The following is a 21,967-nucleotide window of genomic DNA, read 5'->3' as shown; positions in this document are numbered from 1 at the left end:
TCACCTGGCTAGGAGGAATAATTAAAAGTATAAAATATGACATTTCCTTTAGCCAGTAGGCGGCGCTATGAATTATTGAATTTTTTTCAATTGAAGTATGTTTAGGCTTGAAGTAGCATCATGCAAAAGAAGTTTTGTGCGGATTGGATAATGTACCTTGGAGTTATAACAACTTATAAGAACTTATTTTTTCATAAACAATGAGGCAAAATGGCCACCACGCCACGTCAAGGTTCTTTGATGAAAACTCTCGATTTTGATACATTTTAATCACAAAGGTCTTAACAGCACCCTGACTAAAGTAGAAGTTCATCGCTTAAAATCTGTAGGAGGAGTTCGTTAAAGTGCGAAGGCTGAAATCTGCAAAAAGTGACAAAAAGCACAACTTCAAGGGTTTACTGTAGCGCCCCCTAGTTGTTGAATGCAAAATAAATCTCAGGGTATGTTAGAGGATGCAATGTGCACATATGCTGAAAATCTGGTAATTTGAGAAGTTATATGTATTGATATTAAGCCACGCCCCTAAGAAGTTTATTGGTACATATATTGTAAACGAAGAGATATCAAAAAGCTTTTGATAACTTTTGATGATGTAGATCCAGTAATGATCCACAGCAAATTTGGTAGTAATGGGACTAAGCATGTAGGAGGAGTTTGCAGAAATGTGTTTTACACTAAATTCAATATGGCGGAAAATCTAAGTAGGCGGAGCTTAGGGGTCTGATTGGCTTTTTTGTAGCTCTAGCTCAAGTGGACATGTGCGTCACATTTCAAGTCAATCGGACATACTGGCCGAGGGGCGTCGCCGGTCCGACTTGTAGGGGGCGCTAGAGAGCCATTTCTTAACACAGAAAGATGCATTATTTTTCAGATGGCTATATTCACCAGGCCTGACAAGTCCCCAAAATTTGGTGAGTTTTCATACATGGCAAGTCCTCCAACCATGCATACGTTTACCCAAACGGGTACAATATCAATAGGGCCTTCGCGGCCCGACGATGTCGGTAGCTCGGGCCCTAATTACGGAATAGACTGGACATAAGGAACACACTTCGGGTGTCATTGTCTCCCATTACCCCCAGATGGGACCGTCTCGTTGCAGAGAAACAAGCTCAGGGCTCCCACTGATTCAGCGTTATTGTGAGTTGTATTTATTATGCATTTTATATTTGTTTTCATGCCGATCGTATAATTTTATTTCGTCGTGTTTTTCCGCCACACCTTGAAGGCCGGTCCGTGAATATATTGTGTTACATGAAACCGGTCCGTGGTGCAAAAAAGGTTGGGGACCTCTGCTGTAGACCACTAACCTTGTCAGTCTTCTGCTTCTCACCACCTATCCCAAAGAATCTTCTTATATCCTCCATCTGGTCAATGAATTGGATGATATACAGGTACAATAGCGTTATGAGAGACACTATGACATTTAGTTTTCACTAGCATTAACTGATTATAAACAACAACATTCTATAGGGACTGATATTATTGTTTCGAAATACAAGAGATATACATTAATGCAAAGAATAGAGAGATGTCGATAGTTATTTCTTGTATTTCGAATTCGCTCGTTCACACTCTTGCTCACTGGAGACAGTTTATAACAAAATAGCTAGCTAGCTAGCTAGCTAGCTTAGTGTTAACATAGCCCACTACAATATTCCCTTTCATTTGCCTCAAGTAAACCTAAATTTAAGCAGGTAACAATCGTTAACAACTACAGATAGCCACGTTCTGTAACAACCTGTGCTTACAATTTCCCTCCGTGCATCATTTACGTGGTTTGAGCTAAACTCCTTGGCTATAATCCTGGCTGGCCTAACGACGCCCCTGTTCGTTTTCATATGCCAGAAAATGTTCAATGCATTTGTTGCTTTTCTAATGTGACCAGACTTGACACCTGAGTCTGTTTGATTCCTCTGTATCTGACAAAGAGACTATTTGTAGCTTGAAAATGTTCCCTTTCCTTAATGCAATAAAGAGGAAACTTTATAGAGAGAAGATATCAGTTGTCGTTTGGGAGATAACACCCTCGCAATTTTACCTTTAAACAAGTGCAGTAATTTTCCCTTGCAAATTCAACTGTGGGGTATTATGCAAAGTGGCTTCAATCAACACAAATAACCAAACAGCTAATTAGCATGAGATCGTTACTTAAATTTCATAGGAAAATGAGATGACAGACTACTGGTGTCAATATGCAAGGTAAAATATGTGTCAACACTGTAAGTAATGAAGGATTGCATGATTCTATGTTTTTAATTCATCATCAGGGGGTGTCTTAAATTAACAAGTTCTGTCTTCTCACCATAACAATATTACACAACTACATTTGCAGTAAAAATTAATTGCAGCTTTCAATGTTGTTGAGATTCATTAGACTTCAAATAACACGCTTGTCAAGCAGCATTGCTTCACAACTATCAACTGCTTTGAGCTGCATTGCTGCATTATAAAGTAGAATGCGTCCAGTTGTTTCACATTTAAAACTCTGGGATGACCTCATCCTTGCCTGGGTCTTTCTAAATGTCACTCTATAGCAAGGTGCAATAAGACAAAGGTGAGAGCAAAATTAACTATTCAGAAAACTTGGATCATCGTCAAAATTATGAGCACAGGCTCAGATTTTAAGATGTGGTATCTGAATAAGTGAAAAGCCATTTGTTAAAAAAAATGAAACAAAATGTAACTTTGCAGTCCAGCACAGTTTCCCAAACTATCAGCAATATTTACATTTGATGACATTTTTCAGCCACATGATACAGCATGGTGTTGATTTTAATATTTTAATTCACTAGAGATTATAAATAATTTTGAGAATAAAATATGTGTTTATTGCCTTTATCTCTTAATGCTAACAAATGCACAATTGCTACAATAACCAAAATATTTACAGTAAAAATCACTTCTGCGGGCTAAATGACTATATTGCCTTGGAATAATACAGAAACATAATGCAGAAAAATACAATAACAGCACCACAAACTAATTGTTAAATATAAAGCAAACTGTACAACCATATAGCAGAATTATGATGTTTTTTCTTTTGTACTCACCATTATGAATGTCAGACAGAGAGTCACAGAGAGTTGCAAGAAAGCAGCTGTACTGCAGTCTCGATAAGTAGGCTGGCTACTGTTCTCTTCTTCTACTTTTAAGGCGGTTGGTAAGTAGGCTACTTCTTCTTCTTCTTTAAATTCCAATGGCGGATCGCAACCAACTTGCATAGGTGCATACCGCCACCTACTGTACCGGAGTGTGCATTTTCAGGGTAAACTTTTCTTCACTGTTCTGATAATAAAATAAAATAATAAAATAAAATAATATATATATATAGATATATATATATATATCTATATATATATATATATATCAATAACTAAATAAATAAACCTAAACAACACCTATTAACAACTAAATCCTACGGTCTAATCGCAACAGTGCCCTGCAGCCAGGGTAGGAAATTTACATATTTTTTAGGGGGCAATTGTTTCCCCCACTGACTGACTCCAAAAGGAATATTCAATATCTCCTCTTCTTTTAGTGGTAGTGCTCTCTTTGCAATCATATCTGCTCTCTCATTGCCCTCCACACCTACATGAGCAGGAACCTAGCAAAATTGAACATTTATTCCCAGTCTTTGAAGTCTCAACATTATCAGAGATATTTCCATCACTAAATCCTCTCTTATTGTTCGTTTTGACTTTAGGCTGTTTAAAGCTGCAGCAGAATCAGAACAGATGACCACTCTCTCAGGCCTGACCTCTTCTACCCATTGCACTCCCAAGATTATTGCAATAATTTCGGCTGTAAAGACAGACAGTCTGTCATTAATTAGTTTGCATATTGTCACCCTAAATTCTGGTATGATTACCCCTGATCCTATGTGTCCATTCCCGTTATCTTTAGATCCATCTGTATAAATCTGCAGATAGTTATAATAATTATTATTGATGTATACTTGAGTCTGATGTCCAATGTCATACAAGTTTCTTTCCATCCATTTTTTTCCTCTCTTCTATGAGTATTAAATCCACATTGTGAACTGGTAGTATCCAAGGAGGAACATTTCCCCACATTACATTGGGACCATACTCTAACCCAGTTAAACCGTATTCTTTGGCTATTGCACTGATTGTCCAACCAAACCCTTTGCCTTTACTTTGGGTGTATTCCCAGCATTCATACAGCACATTTGTTGCGGGAAGTTCCTCTGCAGATCCCTTTAACTTCACCCAATATGCCAGAACTAGTTTTGATCGTCTTAAGCTTAATGGCAGTTCGTCAGCCTCCACCAGAAGTGCGTTGTTTGGGGTGGATTTAATTGCACCCATACTAAGTCTTAGAGCTCTGAACTGAATTCTATCTAATGTTTGTAATGTACTCTTGGCAGCTGCTCCATACACCATACATCCATAATCTATACATGCTCGTATAATAGCCCTATAGATATCCATTAGTGACCGTTTATCTGCTCCCCATTCATGTCCAGAAACTGCTCTCATAACATTGAGCACCTTTTTACATTTAGTTTCAATATGCTTAATATGGGTTCTCCACAAACATTTTTCATCAAACCCTAAGCCTAAATATTGCAAGACTTAGCAACAGACATCTTAAACCTCCAGTCATACGACCACTTTTCAACATTGGTTATAGCCTTTTGAATTCTACTGATCACATGTCTAATATTTTTTCCCCTTTTCCATATTGCTCCATCATCAGCATATAGCAAGGAGCCAATATCTCTGTCAATGTCCATAAAGACGTCATTTATCATAATATTAAATAATATAGGGCTAATAACACTACCTTGAGGGATCCCATTTACTATTGTGAATTCTTCTGACACGGCATCTCCAACTTTTACCTTGAATGATCGACTAGAAAAGAAATCCAATATCCAGTTATACATCCTTCCACCAATACCTATTTTATACATTTTAATCAATAGGCCCTCTCTCCACATGGAGTCATATGCTTTCTCTATATCAAAATAGACTATAGCCATAATCTCCTTCATACTTATTGCTTTCTCTGCCTCGTTGCTAACTTTTATCAATGCGCCAAGTGTCGATCTACCTTCATGAAAGCCATTCTGAGATTTATTTAGCAAGCCCCTTTGTTCTATAAAATAAGTTAATCTTCTCATGATTATCTTTTCCATCCACTTGCACAAATGAGATGTCAGTGCTATTGGTCTGTAATTGCCAGCATTAGCTAGGTCTTTACCAGGTTTACCAAAAGGTAGAATCAAAGCACTCTTCCAGCTGCTTGGCATTACACCTTCCCTCCAAATCATATTAAACAATTTACGAATAATTTCTAGGCTTCTTCTGGTAATTGTCTCAACATAGCGTAGCATATTTGGTCTTGACCTGGAGCAGTATACCCACTTCCCTCCAACGCTGTTTTCAGCTCCTGTATTGAAAACTCCACATCAAGAGGTGTTCCTTCATTGACCTTTTTCTTTTTAACTTCTGTATGTGCTGCTAAAATGTCTTCTTTTCTCTGTCTGTGCCTCTCATGTAAATGACTTCCGCTATGAACATTTGCAAACTTCTTCCCCAATAACGCAGCTTTCTCCTCATTTGTAATTGCCCGATATTCTCTGTCTATCAAAACTGGGATTTTAATTGATTTTCTTTTCCCTCTTTTTGATCATCGCCCAAACATCACGTAACTCTATTTCTCTTCCAATAGCTGAACAGAATTGCCTCCATGCATTCCTCTTTGATGACTTAATAACTTTCCGTACTACCGCTCTCTTTCTTTGATAATCGATCAAAAGGCTTCTTAACTTTCTGAAGGCACGATTTCTTTCTTTAATGGCATTTTTACATTCATCATTCCACCATGGAACCATTTTCTTTTTCCCATTCACCTTACTCTTAGGAATGCATATTGATGCAGCACCAATAATCATAGAGGTCACTACTCTCGAACAACTGTCCACATCACCCTCAATAGATATTTCTTCACATGACTTCCTACAACATTCTTTAAATGTTCCCCAGTTAGCTTTAGAAAAACACAATCTTTCTATTATATTACCCTTCTGAATAAAGATACTACAGTTTAATGAGCACCATATAGGAAAGTGATCATTCCCTATATTAGATTCATTCATTGTATTCCATCCACACAAATTACTCATATTTCCTGAGACTAATGTAAGATCTAAGCAGGATACTGAATTTCGAGTAACATCTACCCTGGTACCGCTTCCATCATTAAGACAAATGAATGATCTCTCCTCTATAAATTCTTCACATACCCCTCCGTTGGTATCAGTGAACTCACTTCCCCATAATGTATTGTGAGCATTAAAATCTCCACACCAAATTTCTCTTTTTCCAATATTTCCTGATATCTCGTGAAACATTTCCATAGATAGCTTTTTACAAGGATTATAGAAGTTCACAAACTTGATATCTCCTCTTGGACTACATACTTCTATCATAATACATTCATACTGTTCTGGAACATTAATCTTTCTATATGCTAAGGCAGGGGTGTCAAACTCATTTTCACTCTGGGCCACATCAGCGTCACGGTTGCCCTCAAAGGGCCGGTTGTAAATGTAAGACTGTGTAAATGTAACTACTCCTAACATATTGTTAAATAACTCTCTGCATTTGATTATTGTTTATTCAAGTGTAAAAATATTGTACATGCAGTTATATAAATGTAAAAATATATTTAAGCACATTTCTGTTATTATAACTTAAATCCTTTTAATTTAGGGTTAAGAAACCCACATTACTCTATCAAAGATCAAACTTTAAAAGAAAATATCAAAGACAAATCAAACACAAGTTATTACAATAACTTTGTTCAAAGCTTAAAATCCTTTCAAGGGTGCGTTTGCACAATCCCACGTGAAGTATTTCATGTGTTTTAAAGCCACGTTTAAAGTAGTCTTCAATGTACTCACAATACATTTCCATTTCAAGTGTACAGTAACCAGCCAAAGAGCTGCTTCTATGACTGTGTGTTTAACAAGTATCTCATCATTTTGACTTTCTATCTCATAACTTCGACTTTCTATCTCATAACTTCGACTATGGGGATATTTTTATTATCAAGTCTAACTTTAAATTATTATTACGTTTTTTTAAATTTTTTTTTTTTTAATCTGACGGATTCGCGGGCCACATCAAATGACGTGGCGGGCCGTATGTTTGACACCTCTGTGCTAAGGTATCCTTAATAAATGTTACACACCCTCCACCTTGTTTTCCAATTCTATCACATCTGACAGAGCTGTATCCTGAAATGACGAAGTCCAATTGAGGTTTTACCCTCAGTGTCCTCTCGGGTGCCAACCTCTGTCCCGGATGCCAGCTGCAGCGGCTGATTGGACGCGGCTGCATTCAATCGCGATTAGCGGTGACTAAAAGGAGAGGAGCTCCTCATGGACAACGCCTTGGGCAAATCGCTGTAGTGAAGCCGTGTGTTTTTTGTTATAATGTAAATACATGTCTGGTGGGGGTTGGTTGTGATCAAACAAGTGTTTGGTTTTATGGGAGGGGGTGTTACGTGCCGTGTTGTGCTTGTGCTCTCGCTCTGCTTACCCTCAGTGTCCTCGGATGCCACCCTCTGTCCCGGATGCCACCCTCTGTCCCGGATGCCAGCTGCAGCAGCTGATTGGACGCGGCTGCGTTGCGATTAGCGGTGCCTAAAAGGAGAGGAGCTCCTCATGGACAACGCCTTGGGCAAACCGCTATAGTGAAGCCGTGTGTTTAAGCCGTGTGTTTTTTGTTATAATGTAAATACATGTCTGGTGGGGGTTGGTTCCCAGATAGCAGTCAGTTCTGGGCCGACTCTGGCTGTCAGTGTCGGCTGACTGATGGACAGATTATCTGTGTATATGTCAGAATTGGCCCAGAGGTGGACGTAGCATTACAATATTTTGATAGTAAAGCTATTACTGGGCCAAAGGTTGTTACATAGGTCATGGCCCAATACTATGTTGTTAGTTTTTGGCCCACAACACTGACTGAATGCAACTTGCTGTGAAGTATACATGTCGTTGCTGGGCCAGAACCGATTACACCAACATCACTTGGCATTTTTTTATGCAAGGTGCAACAGGGAAAAAAACATTGTTTTTAACTACAGCCTGTCCCGAATTGCACTCATGTCTACATTTCACAAAATGCAATTGTCTTGTCCAACCAACTACCAGTTAAATACACATTATAAAATGGCACATCTACCTAGGTTTTATTCCATTAGTTTTTATTTAGTCAATCACAGTCGTAAAAGAAAGTAAAGATTATCGTGTGAAATCCTTTGGAGCACACCAGCAAATGCCACCGCCCGTGCGGGAGACCCTTTTGATTATACCAAGCGCTCCTCAAAACCTCTGTGATTGGGAAACAACAGTTTGCCTTCAGTGCACAGTGAATTTCATCAGTTGTCAGTCCACTATCGGTGAGTACAAACACATTTGTTAAATTATATTTTATTTCCCACAATCAAAAGGTTGTCTGTTAGTAGTGTGTGTGTGTGTGTGTGTTTAAACTGCAGTTTCGATCCCTATTCTTTCTCAGCTGAAATTGTGAAATTTATGTAAGTACTGAACTAGCTAGCTAGTTCAGTACTTACGAACACTACCTCACCTCACTTACGAACACTACCTCATTAAAACCTGCCGGTGTCATGCCAAAATGTGAGCGTCTGCCAGGAACTGACCGTCGTTTGAGACACCGGTTAGCTCACGATTATTTAGTTTGCCATCGGTAAAATTCAATACTTGTGAATCAGAAATGTAAGCAGAGGGCTACTTGGATTTGGCATGACATATTATAAAACGCTAACTTTTACATGATAATTACTTTATTTTCTTGGTTGAGGACATTGACAAATTTGGCGGCAAATGTACTTAAATCAAATGTAATCCTGCTGTAAGGGTGCGGGCCACATACGACAACGGCCCAGTAGTAAGTAACACAATGTGGGCCTGTTGTGGAAAGTTGGCGCGAGAGGGAAAGACCTTCTGCCAGTGATTGTTTGTTATGGTTAGGATTAGGGATATTTTACGCCGACCTGGAGAGTTTGTAAACGTTTTGCTGTGTAAAGTACAAGTTGCTGAGTCACTGGACCGGAGGACCCGATTGCGGACCGAGACAGACTGTTGGTTTGGTCTCAGCATTGGTAGGGACACTGCCAGCCCCCTAGCCCCCCCCCCATATAAAAAAAATAACTTAGTTGATATTATGTTGAACAGGCAAACTTTATTAATTAAGAGCCCAACAGATATAAAGCTCTTTCAAACTCAAAAAAAAGTTAACTTGTTACTTATTTATTTCTGTCCAATTCAAAGTATATTCTTTTGGTCCAAATACAAAGAAAAATCGATTTACAAAAAGATATATAAGAAAAATAATTTATAAACCCTGAACTCAACTAAGAATTACATTTTAACCCCACGCAGGTACAGACCTGGTGGACTTCTCCCCAACTACCGCCCCGATTGTCTAAAACCGAGAATATTTATACTCTAGCAACATCGGGGGAAAGTTTCAACCCCCCCCCCCCCTCTTGGTGCCTTTGTGGGGCATGACATGGGCATGGTAACCCCCCTTAAATTTAGTCATACATTGATGAGCATATCGTTATCTAACACAACGACCTCTACTGGTACTCAGGACGTATGACATACCGTGCTCACTGGTTGATAATAATACTCAGACACATTTACATCATCGTATGTTCCAACAGGTTACAGGGATACAGGATAATACAAAAAATACACGATATAAAACATAATACACCTTTTTGCCCAGCGTAAGATTAATACCAGGGTATTCTCATATATATGTACCCTGTGGTGGAAAAAATATATATCCCATACCTGCTTTGCATGAGTCTTTTGATGCTGAAATAAAGAATATCAAAGACCAGAGGTTCCCTTCTGTATATTTATTTTCTGCGCAGAAAAGATTCAATCATCACATCAGAATGCGTACAGTCTCGGTGAGGAAGAAAGAACCTCGAAAAAAAGTGAACAAGCTTTCTTTATACCGAATAAGCAAAGGTGGGGGCCGATGGCCAATGTTACAGACATTTCAGTCTCAGACTTTGGGTCTCAGACTGATAGGAACAACAAGTGAAAACAAACGGCCAGCAACCAAAACAAGCGGCCCGAAGGCTTTGGCACTGGAACATTCTCATACAACATTCTCAAAACACAGTTATCTATGTGAACAGGCAAGAGAGAATCCTTCTTTTGCACCACAGAGACATGGTGGTGCAGTTCAGCAAAGGTCAGAGCAAAAGTATTTATGCATGAATACAATATACTGAATAGGAATATATACTAAGTGAGTAGAAATATATATATATACTAAGTAAGTAAAAATACTAGTGCTGGGCAAGTTAACACGTTAATTTCGCGTTAACGCATTCATTAATTAACGCCGACAATTATTTTATCGCGCGTTAACGCATTTTTTAAATTTATTATAATTTCTTTTTTTTTTTTTATTGAAAGACAAGAGACAATACATATACATAACAGGATGACAAGAACAGTGGGATAAAAGCCAGCAAACATCCTATAGTCAGTAATTTTAGTGCACCTATATGCTGAAATTCACGGTAAACGCATTTAAACGGCACAGATCGGGAGCGAGCGAAGGACTTTGAAAGTTAGCGGAAAGATTAACATGAGACAACATCCGGTTTCTTCAGACGAACATCCGGTTTTCAGAATAAGATGCCAACAAAGTATGAATTATATTCACATTAAGTATAAAACATGCTACCTGCATCTCGTGAACCAAATGTTATTGCCCTTTTGTTTATATAGCAGTACTTTTAAAATAAAAGTGCGCAATACACTACTTTTGAATTCATTATTGAACTTTGCCATAACAATGCGATTAATCGCGGTTTTCGACCCTCCGGTGGACTCGGATCATCTGGCTAAGCACCTTCTCAGCCGGAGACGGGGCCAAGCAAGTGTAGGGGAACACCCTGTGGTCCGGCCAAGTCCGGCTCCCCGTATTTGGACGGCATTCCGGCCGTCACCATATCCAGCTGCTGCCTCGGAGCCGCAGCGAACTCTAGTTCCTGTTCCTGCCGCCTCTGCGCCGCAGCCAGCTCCTGTTCCTGCCGCCTCAGCCCCGCAGCCAGCTCCAGTCCCGGCCGCCTCAGCCCCGCAGCCAGCTCCAGTCCCGGCCGCCTCAGCCCCACAGCCAGCTCCAGTCCCGGCCGCCTCAGCCCAGCAGCCAGCTCCAGTCCCGGCCGCCTCAGCCCCGCAGCCAGCTCCAGTCCCGGCCGCCTCAGCCCCACAGCCAGCTCCAGTCCCGGCCGCCTCAGCCCCGCAGCGACCTCCAGTCCCGGCCGCCGCCGTCTCCGTACCGCAGCGACCTCCAGTCCCGGCCGCCGCCGTCTCCGAACCGCAGCGACCTCCAGTTCCGGCCGCCGCCGCCGCGGAGCAGCAGCGTCCTCCAGTTGCCGCCTCGGAGCAGCAGCGTCCTCCAGTTGCCGCCTCGGAGCAGCAGCGACCTCCAGTTGCCGCCTCGGAGCAGCAGCGACCTCCAGTCGCCGCCTCGGAGCAGCAGCGACCTCCAGTCGCCGCCTCGGAGCAGCAGCGACCTCCAGGGCCTGCCTCGGAGCAGCAGCGACCTCCAGGGCCTGCCTCGGAGCAGCAGCGACCTCCAGGGCCTGCCGCCGTTGGACCAGTATCCTATTCCCCGGAGCCCCGACTCAGAGAGTCTGAGTCCAGGCCGCCTGAGCACCCGTGTCCGGAGCCCTTCTGCCCGCCCGGCCGTCCGCCGGAGCACCCGTGTCCGGAGCCCTTCTGCCCGCCCGGCCGTCCGCCGGAGCACCCGTGTCCGGAGCCCTTCTGCCCGCCCGGCCGTCCGCCGGAGCACCCGTGTCCGGAGCCCTTCTGCAGCCCCGTGGCCAGTCAGATCCAGTCACCCACCCTCCGGACCCCCTCCACCCACCCTGGTTGGCTTGGTATCTGCTGGGACGTCCCTCCTCCGGACCCCCTCCGCCCACCCTTGTTTGTTGTTCTGGACGGTGTAGCTACGTCTGGAATCCGTTCCTTGAGGGGGGGGTACTGTCAGGATCCCTGTCAGACCCTACACCTCCCATGGCCACACAGCTGCAGCCACTCCAGCTGATCACCTCCTGCAGCCTGACACACCAGACTCAGGTCCCAATAACGATACCCCTGGCAATATATAAACTCTGGTCCTGCAGTCTGGGGTTGTCAGGTCGTACCGTCTTTAACCGTCTTTCACCCGCTTCTACCCCGTTGCATCTACTCCCTCGAGCGCCTGCCTCCAGTGTCCGTCGGTCCGGGAATCCCCCGTGCCCTCTGTGTTAACGGACTACTCACCGCCGCTCTGCCCTCCGTTGTGTTAGCGGACTACACACGCCGTCAAGCTGCCAGCTCTCCAGTGTCGAGCCACGGGACATCACGCCGTCAAGCTGCCAGCCCTCCGGTGTCGAGCCACGGGACTCACGCCGTCGATCTGCCTACTCTCTGGTGTCGGACCACGGGCTCCACACCTTCACACACCTTCACAATAAAACCTGTTTATATCAACTCCTGTCTCCTGTGGTCTTGCTATTGGGTCCTATCCGTGAAATCCCGTGACAGCATGCACACTGTGTTATAAGATTCACACAATGTGCACCACAGTGCACATCCAATGCTAGGGGTTGTTCTTTTTTCAAAACTGCCTGTGCCCCATTGAACTTTCCTGCCATATTGGCTGCTCCATCATAAGTTTGACCTCGCAACCTTGATATTGGTAAGTTTAATCTCAGAAGCACATCAACCACTAGCTTTGCCATCTGTTCCCCAGTTGTCCCTGGCACCTCGTAGAGTCCCACAAATACTTCATGTGGCACAAGTTCTTTGTCCACATACCTTAGGCATATGGAGACTCGTTCTTTACCCTGAACATCTTGAGTGCCATCCATTATGACAGAAAATTGAACCTCTGGCAGGGACCTGATGTCTGAGGCTATTTCCCTTACAACTGTGTTGCCAAACAAGGTAAGATACTCATTTTGGCATTGCAGGCTTACATAGTTGTGGTTATGTGTCAGCCAAGAGGTCAGAAGAGGGTCTTCTGTTGCCATGAATTTGACAAGGTGGTACAAATTACCCTTGTCTACCTCATGTCCTCTAAAGGCAAGCCCCTTTCTAGCAAGATACCTCATGCATCCCATAATTTTAATTGGACAGTGCCTTGCCTCCTGCTGTGTTTTAGCCATTGCACTTAGTAGTTGGGTGTGAACTGGCGTTTTCTCCAATGCATTTGTTGTTACAGCATGATGGTGTGCTTTACTCGCGTGATGGCGATTAAAGCTTTCAATGGCATTTTTCCAATTGCTAAAGCCATTTAAGCAGAAGGCTGGGTCATTCTTTTTTTCCAGAGTGGTCTTTTTGATGGTGTATGCTTTGACACACTCAAAACAATGTACCTTTTTCAATGTAGGGCTATAATTCAGCCACGGATACTGACTATACCACTTTGCCTGAAACCGTAACTTCTTGTGCTGAAGTTGCTGTACTTCGATGAATTTCGGATCAGGCTGGTATGGTTCACTCCCCATATCCAGGACACTGCTACACTGACTTCCTTGAGGGTCACTGTCGCTCAAACTGACTGTTCCCTAAAGAGCAAAGAAAACTTAGCCTAGTCTGCACATGCATGTTTTAACATAATAATAATTCACTTAAAACAGGTAGACAATGTTTACACTGTCAGCCATGATAATACACCTCAACACAGAATCAATTTAAGACATCACCTGAAGCCCTGATGGTCCAGCTGCTGCTTCCTCAACCTGCACTACATCTGCACTGGATTTCTGAGTTTCCTGAATGCATTTCAAAATAATGCGTTAATTAACAAAATTACCTAATGAGAAGTACATGCAATGCATTAGTTTGTTCTGAAATTAATTTTTAATATGTAGGTAATTGGTTCAGGTTTTATGGAGCTGTACTAGGCCTACATCATCTGTACTGGATTCCTGAGCAATGAAATAATGTATTAATGAATTATATGATGCATACATTTGGCCATCCCAATTTATAGCACCTTTTTACTACCTACAAGTATAACATTTATTCTCAAAATAGCTAGTGTGAATGATAACACTCATGGGTAACATTGTCTAAACATCCCTTAAAAAACAGCAATTTAATGCAATCTTTACCAAAATGGACAATTCAGCGTCTCACCTGAACCCCTGATGCTGATTCATCACCACTACATCTGTAGCTTCAGGCTGCTGTTTTTCCTGCACAGTAATTCATCAATTTAATACAGACACTAACCATGCTTAGTTGACTGCTGACATTGCTCGAGATTACAGGGAACAGAGATAGCCTTATTACTATATAATGTGTCATTAGTATGAACAGTTGAGACATGGACTCCGTCGGGCTCGGGCACTACTCTGTCGGACACGCGCCGGGCTCGGACAGAAACATTTGGCGCGATCCATACTCTACTCTACACTAACAACTTTGAAAATATGTTTCCATTGTTGGATGGGTGGCAATGTAAGGCTAGCAGGTTTGCACAGTGTGGGTAGTTAGCCTACTACTGGCTAGCTAACAATGACCTGGGCTTCTTGATAGCTACTTACCCTCTGGGTGGCGAAAAAACTTCGTATATCTCGTTCTTTTTTGGTGGCATTTTCCTATCTACAAAGCACAAAAGGGTCAACAATATCAATGCTGAGACCAAACGAAATACTAATATGAGGCTTTATTATTTCCTGGCGTATTTAGTAGCTTACCATGTCAGACCACTGCCAGCTGTCTTTCCGCAAGTCACGATTCACGGAGTGTTTCTGACTCTGCCACTTCAGCTAATTAAATGACAGCATCTTGTCTCGCAGGCTCGAGGGCGCATTGGAAAACTTGGAAATGTATTTTTCACTCTTCGGGGCGACGAACATAGTATAATAATACGAATGATTATACTACTATACTGTCGCCGCGTTTTTTTTGACGACATACTGTTTTTTCTCAAGGACTGACATTGAATTGTGATTTTGGATTTGCTGTGTAACTGTTTCTACTGAGGATTCGGAAGGCAGCACCGCACCCGAGCTACACAGGCCTGCAACGTTTTCTTATTGTAATGTGAGTGAGTGTGTGTGGGCCCATGAGTGTTTTAAAGTCAATTTGAGTATTCTGTCATACTGTAAGGTGTTATTGTTGTTTTGTTTTTCTTGTCCCCGAAAGGGTAATTATTATTTGACCATTTTCAAAAGCTGTCAGTCAGTAAACTTGTATTTATTTTTTCATCCCAATCACTTGTCTGTGGTCAGTTATTTAATTATTGCTAAGTTTGACAGTTTCTTTGTTATTCGGAGGGTAATATAAATTCACAATAATCAGGTAAACCTTCGTGGTAACTACCTTAGGAGTTCAGAACCCAAACACCCCATCATTCCAGTGTAGGTCTACTCTCTATAGAGGGTGGGGTGCAACATATTTGTGTACCTATCAGGGGTACTTTGTGTTGCACTATCCTCTGTTCCTCAATGTGTTTTTGCTTTTTCTTTAGTCTGTCTTTGTGAAAAGTTGAAATATGATACTGGGTATTTTGGTATTTTCTTTATATTTTAAGCAAGATGCAATCTACAACGTATTGGCACTTGCTAATGTTTTTGTGTGAATATAAACACATGGCAACATTTTAGCATTTAAAAACTGCAGCTCAGCGAAATTGTATTAATATTAATTTACAGAAAAAACAAGTATCACGTTTCAGCTTTTAACACACATGATGAAAGAAATGCAAAAATACCCCGTGGAACAGAGGTTAGCCCAGAGGTGGGGTTGGATTTTAGGTCTCCATGGCAACAAGACAACCCATCATGCAGTACATAGGCCAGGTCTGGGCCAGCAGCACATTCGTAATCTGATATCAGTATTTGGGCCAGAGCTGGGCCAAAGCTGGGGTTAATTATAAAAAGTTAGAATGTTGTATGTGGGCCAGAACTGGGCCACAGCATGTTTAAACGCATCGGGCCAGGTCAGGCCCACTTAAGTTTCATCTGACAGTCATGCTGTATATTGGCCAGTTTCGGGCCGAGGACCCGGGCGTATACTGGGCCAGAAGAAACGCAATCATGTGGCCCAACAATGGGCCGGATGAATTTTGCTATCTGGGTTGTGACCAAACAAGTGTTTGGTTTTATGGGAGGGGGTGTTACGTGCCGTGTTGTGCTTGTGCTCTGCCTCTGCTTACCCACAGTGTCCTCGGATGCCACCCTCTGTCCCGGATGCCAGCTGCAGCAGCTGATTGGACGCGGCTGCGTTCAATCACGATTAGCGGTGGCTAAAAGGAGAGGAGCTCCTCATGGACAGCGCCTTGGGCAAACTGCTGTGTGTGTCAGTGGGTGGATCAGCGTGTGTTTAAGCCGTGTGTGCTGTTTGTATATCCTCAAGTAGTGTCGCTTTCTTTTGATAAGAAAGTAGTTTTCAGTTGGGTCCTTGCGAGCATTTAATCAATCTGCAATAAATACCCCTTTTGTTAAACCCTTATCAGTGCTCATTCTCTCTTTCCCCGGGAAATTTACATCGTTACTCCCCGCATCCCTTAGATGCCAAACGGGGAACATAACAAATACCTTTTCATAAACCATGGAAATCATAAGCAAATGCATGGAATTATCATTAAACAGATCTGTCATTTCCATAAGCAGCTGAAACAAATTACAGACAGAAGTCAAGTCACAATATCCTGAGCAGAAGCATTCATGTATTCAGAATCCTTTCTTTATATTCAGCCAGAAACTACACCTACACTGGGTCTTACACGGATATCGGCCCCAATCTGGTTGTGTGAAAGTCTCTCACTGATCTTGTGCGTAGCTTCTACGGGTCGCCTCAGTTACTCCATCTGAACTGGGCCTCACCTGTGCACAACAGACAGAATATTGCTGAAATAATATTTGAAGGGTGGCATCTGTCCCGGATGCCACCCTCTGTCCCGGATGCCAGCTGCAGCAGCTGATTGGACGCGGCTGCGTTCAATCGCAATTAGCGGTGGCTAAAAGGAGAGGAGCTCCTCATGGACAACGCCTTGGGCAAACCGCTGTGTGTGTGTCAGCGGGTGGATCAGCGGGTGTTTAAGCCGTGTGTCTTGTTTGTATATCCTCAAGTAGTGTTGCTTTCTTTTGATAATTGCTGAAATAATATTTGAAGGAAAAATATCTCCGCTCAACAACATTCCTCTTAGCCCTGATGTATACTTCCCTTAACTTACAAAATCTCAACCAACCACATCATGACACACGCTCTCCAGGAGAATGCATGACAGATTAGTATTGCACAGAGGAGTATTGTATTAGTTTGTGGCCAGAACAAGTATTTTCACAAATTTGCTGAATAGGATGACCAAGGATCAGTGCAGTTGGAAAGCAGACCTTCGTTAAGTTGAGAGCACAAGTCATTTATTTATATCCATTCAATGTTTTACACTAACAGTGATTGTAGTAAGTAAAATAGTCCTAACACCCTTCTCCGAGCAACCCAAGGTGTCTCAAGGCCCAAGGTCCAGGAGGCCTGCTGATCATTTCAGCCACTTGTATCCACTCATCTCTTTAGTTCAGTCAGTACCCAGAGCTAATGCCCATATGTGAGGTGGCTCCCTCTTCACCACACTAGTTGCCTGATATCAGACAGAATTATCAACTCAGTTACCATCTTCAGTCTGATGTTGCCTCCATTCAAACCAATTTCCACTGGAGGCCAACGTATCCGCCTGAGTCTAATGGCGTTTTAAGTCGACACTGATGCATAGCCATTGGTTTTGCCGGGGTGTTAAGAGTAGAGCGCAGCGAAGTCTGACAAACTACGATGTCAAGGTGATATTGAGTGGACATGTCGTCTACAGCGCGCAGATTGACTATCCGAGTCACTATATAAAGTGTGCATATTATTCAAAATGATGGGAAAATAACTTGTGATGTAAATATTAAAAACAGGTTTAAGCCTATAACAACGTGTGTTGACATTCTAAAGTGATCATAGTTAACCTGTGGTAAACTTGTGCAGTTGTTTGATGTGTTCAGGCTGGAAGTGACAGCAGACAGTTAAAGTAACAAGTACTAAACAGTTACATCTTGACTTGAATTACAAGACAGGATGTGTTTTTATAGGCTAAACCTCAAAATAAGAGCTGTGTAATACAGAAGTAGAACGATGCAAAGGAAAATTAGGTTATTCAAAATAAAAGCTTTAATTGTTGCTATTCCATTGTAAAATCATCCATCCATCCTGACCATTACGACATCACTACCTGCATCGCAAAACTTCTGTTGGTGAGCATAATCCAGGCAGCAGTAACATTTCCTCCAAAACTTATTAGACGAAACCATTTAGCAGTACCTAATGTTCATCTGTGGGAGACAGGGTGCCAGAAGTTTATATGCCTGGTACTCAAACAACCCACAAAGCTCGCTACATGAAAGCAGCCATACCCTGTTAGTCCCTTACCACTGCTGCCTTTCTCCTCACTTACAATGACTGTAGCTATTCAACTTAAAGTCCTGTGGCATATACAACTGAATAAAATCAAATTAAATTAACTTCAAAACACTTCAAAAACAACACAGAGGCTAAATTAGAGGAACGAAGACACAATATTGATCTCATTTTTCAAATAAGCAAAGATTCCAAGTGCTCTGAGGCCACAGCAGCAAACACTCTTTTTTTCTAACAGATAAGCATCTTCACTGTGTAGTTCAGCCACAGAGCTGCTCTACGTCTTGACGAGTGAGAATAACTGTGGTCTGTGACACTGTTCAAGCAGGAGACACGTGGTGTATGAAACAAACCTGTCTGAAGGTTTAATCAAACCAACGACAAACGGGTCTATTTTCTGAGCCTTTGACTAACCTGGTGAGTGTTACCTTCAGAGGCCACATGAGGGCCTCAGAGGCTTAATAGTCACACATCTCAACTGATGACAGTGAAACGTTACAGAACAGTCCAGCGATCCGATTCTGTGTCCCACAACCTTCCATTTATTGCCTCTTGGCACAGGATCCCTGCCTCATATGCAAATCTGTGACTGGCGTTGTTTCCCAGCATCATAATTGATAGTGGGAAATTGGCCTTTTGATTATGGACTAGCAAATTAGAATATGATCACATATGAATCAACCTGTTTGCTCATCCATTGTAGATATGGGAAATTAGATGGATTAACAAAGTCCCCGGTTTTTGTTCCCGGTGAGTAAATAACTTGTTAATGTTGTGATCGGGGAGACAAGATAGTGTCCAAGTGTCTGAGTCTGAGACACCTTGTTGACACATCTGAGGATCAGGGCCGTAACTACAACTCAGAGCACAGATTTCATTTTGACCGTTTTACGTTTGAGGGTTTTAATGACCTGACGGGGCTGATTCTGATATTTTATTGAAATAGAATATTTAAAAATTGTACAAGTTACAAGGCAGCATTTAGGTAGTTCAAATGTAAAGAAAATATAATTTACAAGTTACATGAAAAAGGAGAGAAAAAATTGATTAATTTGTTTTAATGTGGTGGCCTTTTGAAAATATCTTCTTCTGGAAGTGTGGTGGTGCTGAGGTGATTTGAATTCAGGACCTCAGTGTTTCTAAAACCCTGGTTAGGAAATTGTGACTGAGAGTGCAAGGAGATTTGCACAGAGAGAGTGGTTGTTAGGGTTAGTTTAGCCAGATAATCAAAAGATAACCTGGGTACATTGAACTTGCTTCGTGGTACAGGCCTCAGGAAATTAATGTTAGTCAATATACTGCCCATAAAAGTCTCTAAAACATGACTGTGTGTGTGTTTGTGCTTTATAAGTAGCGTGCTCTACAGGGCCCATCGTACCTTACACCACTGGATGAAATGCTAAGCTGAAAGGACACTGTGAAATGTGACTGTGAGAAGAATCTCCACGCTGGTAAAGTGTCCTCTGCATTGTTAAATCAAAGTGATTCTATGATGTCGATGTGATCTTATGAACATAAGATGTACATCCTTACATACTGAGACAACTGAATATGCTGCATCTTTTGTTGTGTGCTGCCATATTGTCAAAGTTGAGATTTCATCACAATTTCACGATGCTGTGCTTTCAAAAGGTCTCTTGCTACTAACTACATATACTACAGATAAGGTGGCTTTGAATTGATAACCTATTATTTCTGAATTAGGGCTACAATTTGTTATAATAATGGATTAATCCAAAAAAAATGTTTAGATTGATCAATCAACCTTTTAGCCTATAAAATATCAGTGCCAACCTGCTGTCTGACCAACCCAGAAATATCCTGTTTCCAGTGAATCACCTTATCTTCCCGTTGGAGGAGCTAAAACAACCCGAAAAATGAGAATTTTTGCATGATAATTAATTCTAAAAATGAATCGATTATCACAAATGTTGCTGATTCATTTTAGAAAAATCATCTCGGTTGTATTTGTAATGTTGTGCTTTCTTCAACTTTCAAAGCAGTCAATGGCCTTAAACACACAATGTATGGATAAACTGTATATGCAGAATATTTACTGGTCTTAATTAAACATGGATTTAAACCAGTTCTATCTAATGAGGGTACTTAGGCCAATCTTCTCTTCTGCAAAAAAAAAAGCAGATTTCCTGTCTTAAATACTTAATGTTGATGAAGCACCAAGGACATCTTTTAAATGGCAGAAGTCAAATAAAAAGGATGTTTTGATCAGACATGTTTATGCCACACTGAATCCCTTTCCTTTGTTTAGGATGTATGAGAATGTGTGAACACTTTTTGGTAAATGATGCACTGGTATAAAGGATTATAAAAGTGATGTATGTTTTAGTTTCACAGTCAATGTAGTAACTGCCTTTGACTGGATGCTTACATCTATTCTTTAAGTCTCCTTTCATCTCTCGGTAAGACTGTTACTTGGCTTTGAGCCGAGCAACCTGACGTAAAAATAGTTCTGAATGATAAAAACCATCTAGCCAAACATTCTCTATTTGAAAAATAGAAAAACAGGAGAGTAAGGTGCTACATCTTTCTCATGCCTCATTTGCTCATCTTGGTATTCATTGCTGCTTGTGACTGCTCTGTTCTGTTTCAGGACTGTGTTCTGCTGTACACCATTATCGATTCCCCTGCTTTCATGTTGAACGTCTGCAGGAAAATGATTGACCATAAGTGAGACCAAGTGTATGATGGTCGAAATTTGATCATGTTTTCATGCTCTTGTGCATCGTCTCAGGTTTGTTGTGCTTGCGCTGCCTCACACTGCAGCATCATTTGAGTATCAAAGATATTTCAACACAAAAGAGCAAATTGTGTCCTCCTTCCAGACACAGGAGAGCCAGTATGGGTTTTAATATGTTTGCATGTGTCTTTATTTATATTATATGATCTCTGTAGTGCTGCCATTCATCGTGTTTGCCTCTGCTAGATTTGCTGTGTTTGCTTAAGTGATACACCTCCTGCATAAAAAGGCTCAGTGGAATGCAGACTGACACCTTGATTTCATGGGACAGCAGAGGACTGTCCACTCTTCATCCAGACGTCTCTGATCCGGGTCCTCGTCCACCAGCGTCTACTCTGTCTTTTCTTAAAACTTTTCTCTCATCATGTGTTGTCTGCAATTAAGTGCTTTCTCTTATTTTCGGCCTCTCTCGTCTCTTCTGAATGAGGTCCATTGGGCTTTGCCTCTTTTGTGTGTGTAGTCTGTACTCTTTCTAGGTCTGCGTGGTAGAGAGGAGGTTTTGGGGTCCAGGTCTTTCTTGCTTGGTGGTACCTGAAGTTACTCACTGGTTCTCATGAAGCAACGTTCTCTTAAATTTCTCTTGCACTTTTGCTACATTTTTTGTTAAAATAAAAAATAAGAGAAGTCATCTCCAGATGCACCACATGATCTTAACCATCCAAATCTGATCTTGATTGGAAGCGTGTGGCAGATGGTTTATTTTTAGCATCACAGAGCAGTAT

At 41.7% G+C, this 21,967-nt stretch overlaps 1 protein-coding gene across 1 annotated transcript in view; it reads right to left on the bottom strand.

The window, feature by feature from the left end:
- LOC142933049 (cytosolic phospholipase A2 beta-like) overlaps positions 1 to 3,643 on the bottom strand; it is a 32,024-nt gene extending 28,381 nt beyond the window's left edge. The window contains exons 1-2 of the mRNA XM_076077189.1: positions 3,054 to 3,643; positions 1,311 to 1,367 (exon numbers count right to left, since the gene is read on the bottom strand). Coding sequence (XP_075933304.1) covers positions 1,311 to 1,367; positions 3,054 to 3,224 — 228 coding nt within the window. The 5' untranslated portion in view covers positions 3,225 to 3,643. The remainder of the gene's footprint in view (positions 1 to 1,310; positions 1,368 to 3,053) is intronic.
- Between the last annotated feature and the right edge of the window lie 18,324 nt (positions 3,644 to 21,967).

The sequence above is a fragment of the Anarhichas minor genome, unplaced genomic scaffold (genome assembly GCF_050575085.1).
Source record: "Anarhichas minor isolate MPS153535 unplaced genomic scaffold, ASM5057508v1 ptg000058l, whole genome shotgun sequence".
In the NCBI taxonomy this organism is placed as follows: domain Eukaryota; kingdom Metazoa; phylum Chordata; class Actinopteri; order Perciformes; family Anarhichadidae; genus Anarhichas; species Anarhichas minor.
The sequence above is the reverse complement of the archived record's forward strand: the minus strand, read 5'-3'. Positions and strand labels throughout refer to the sequence as shown.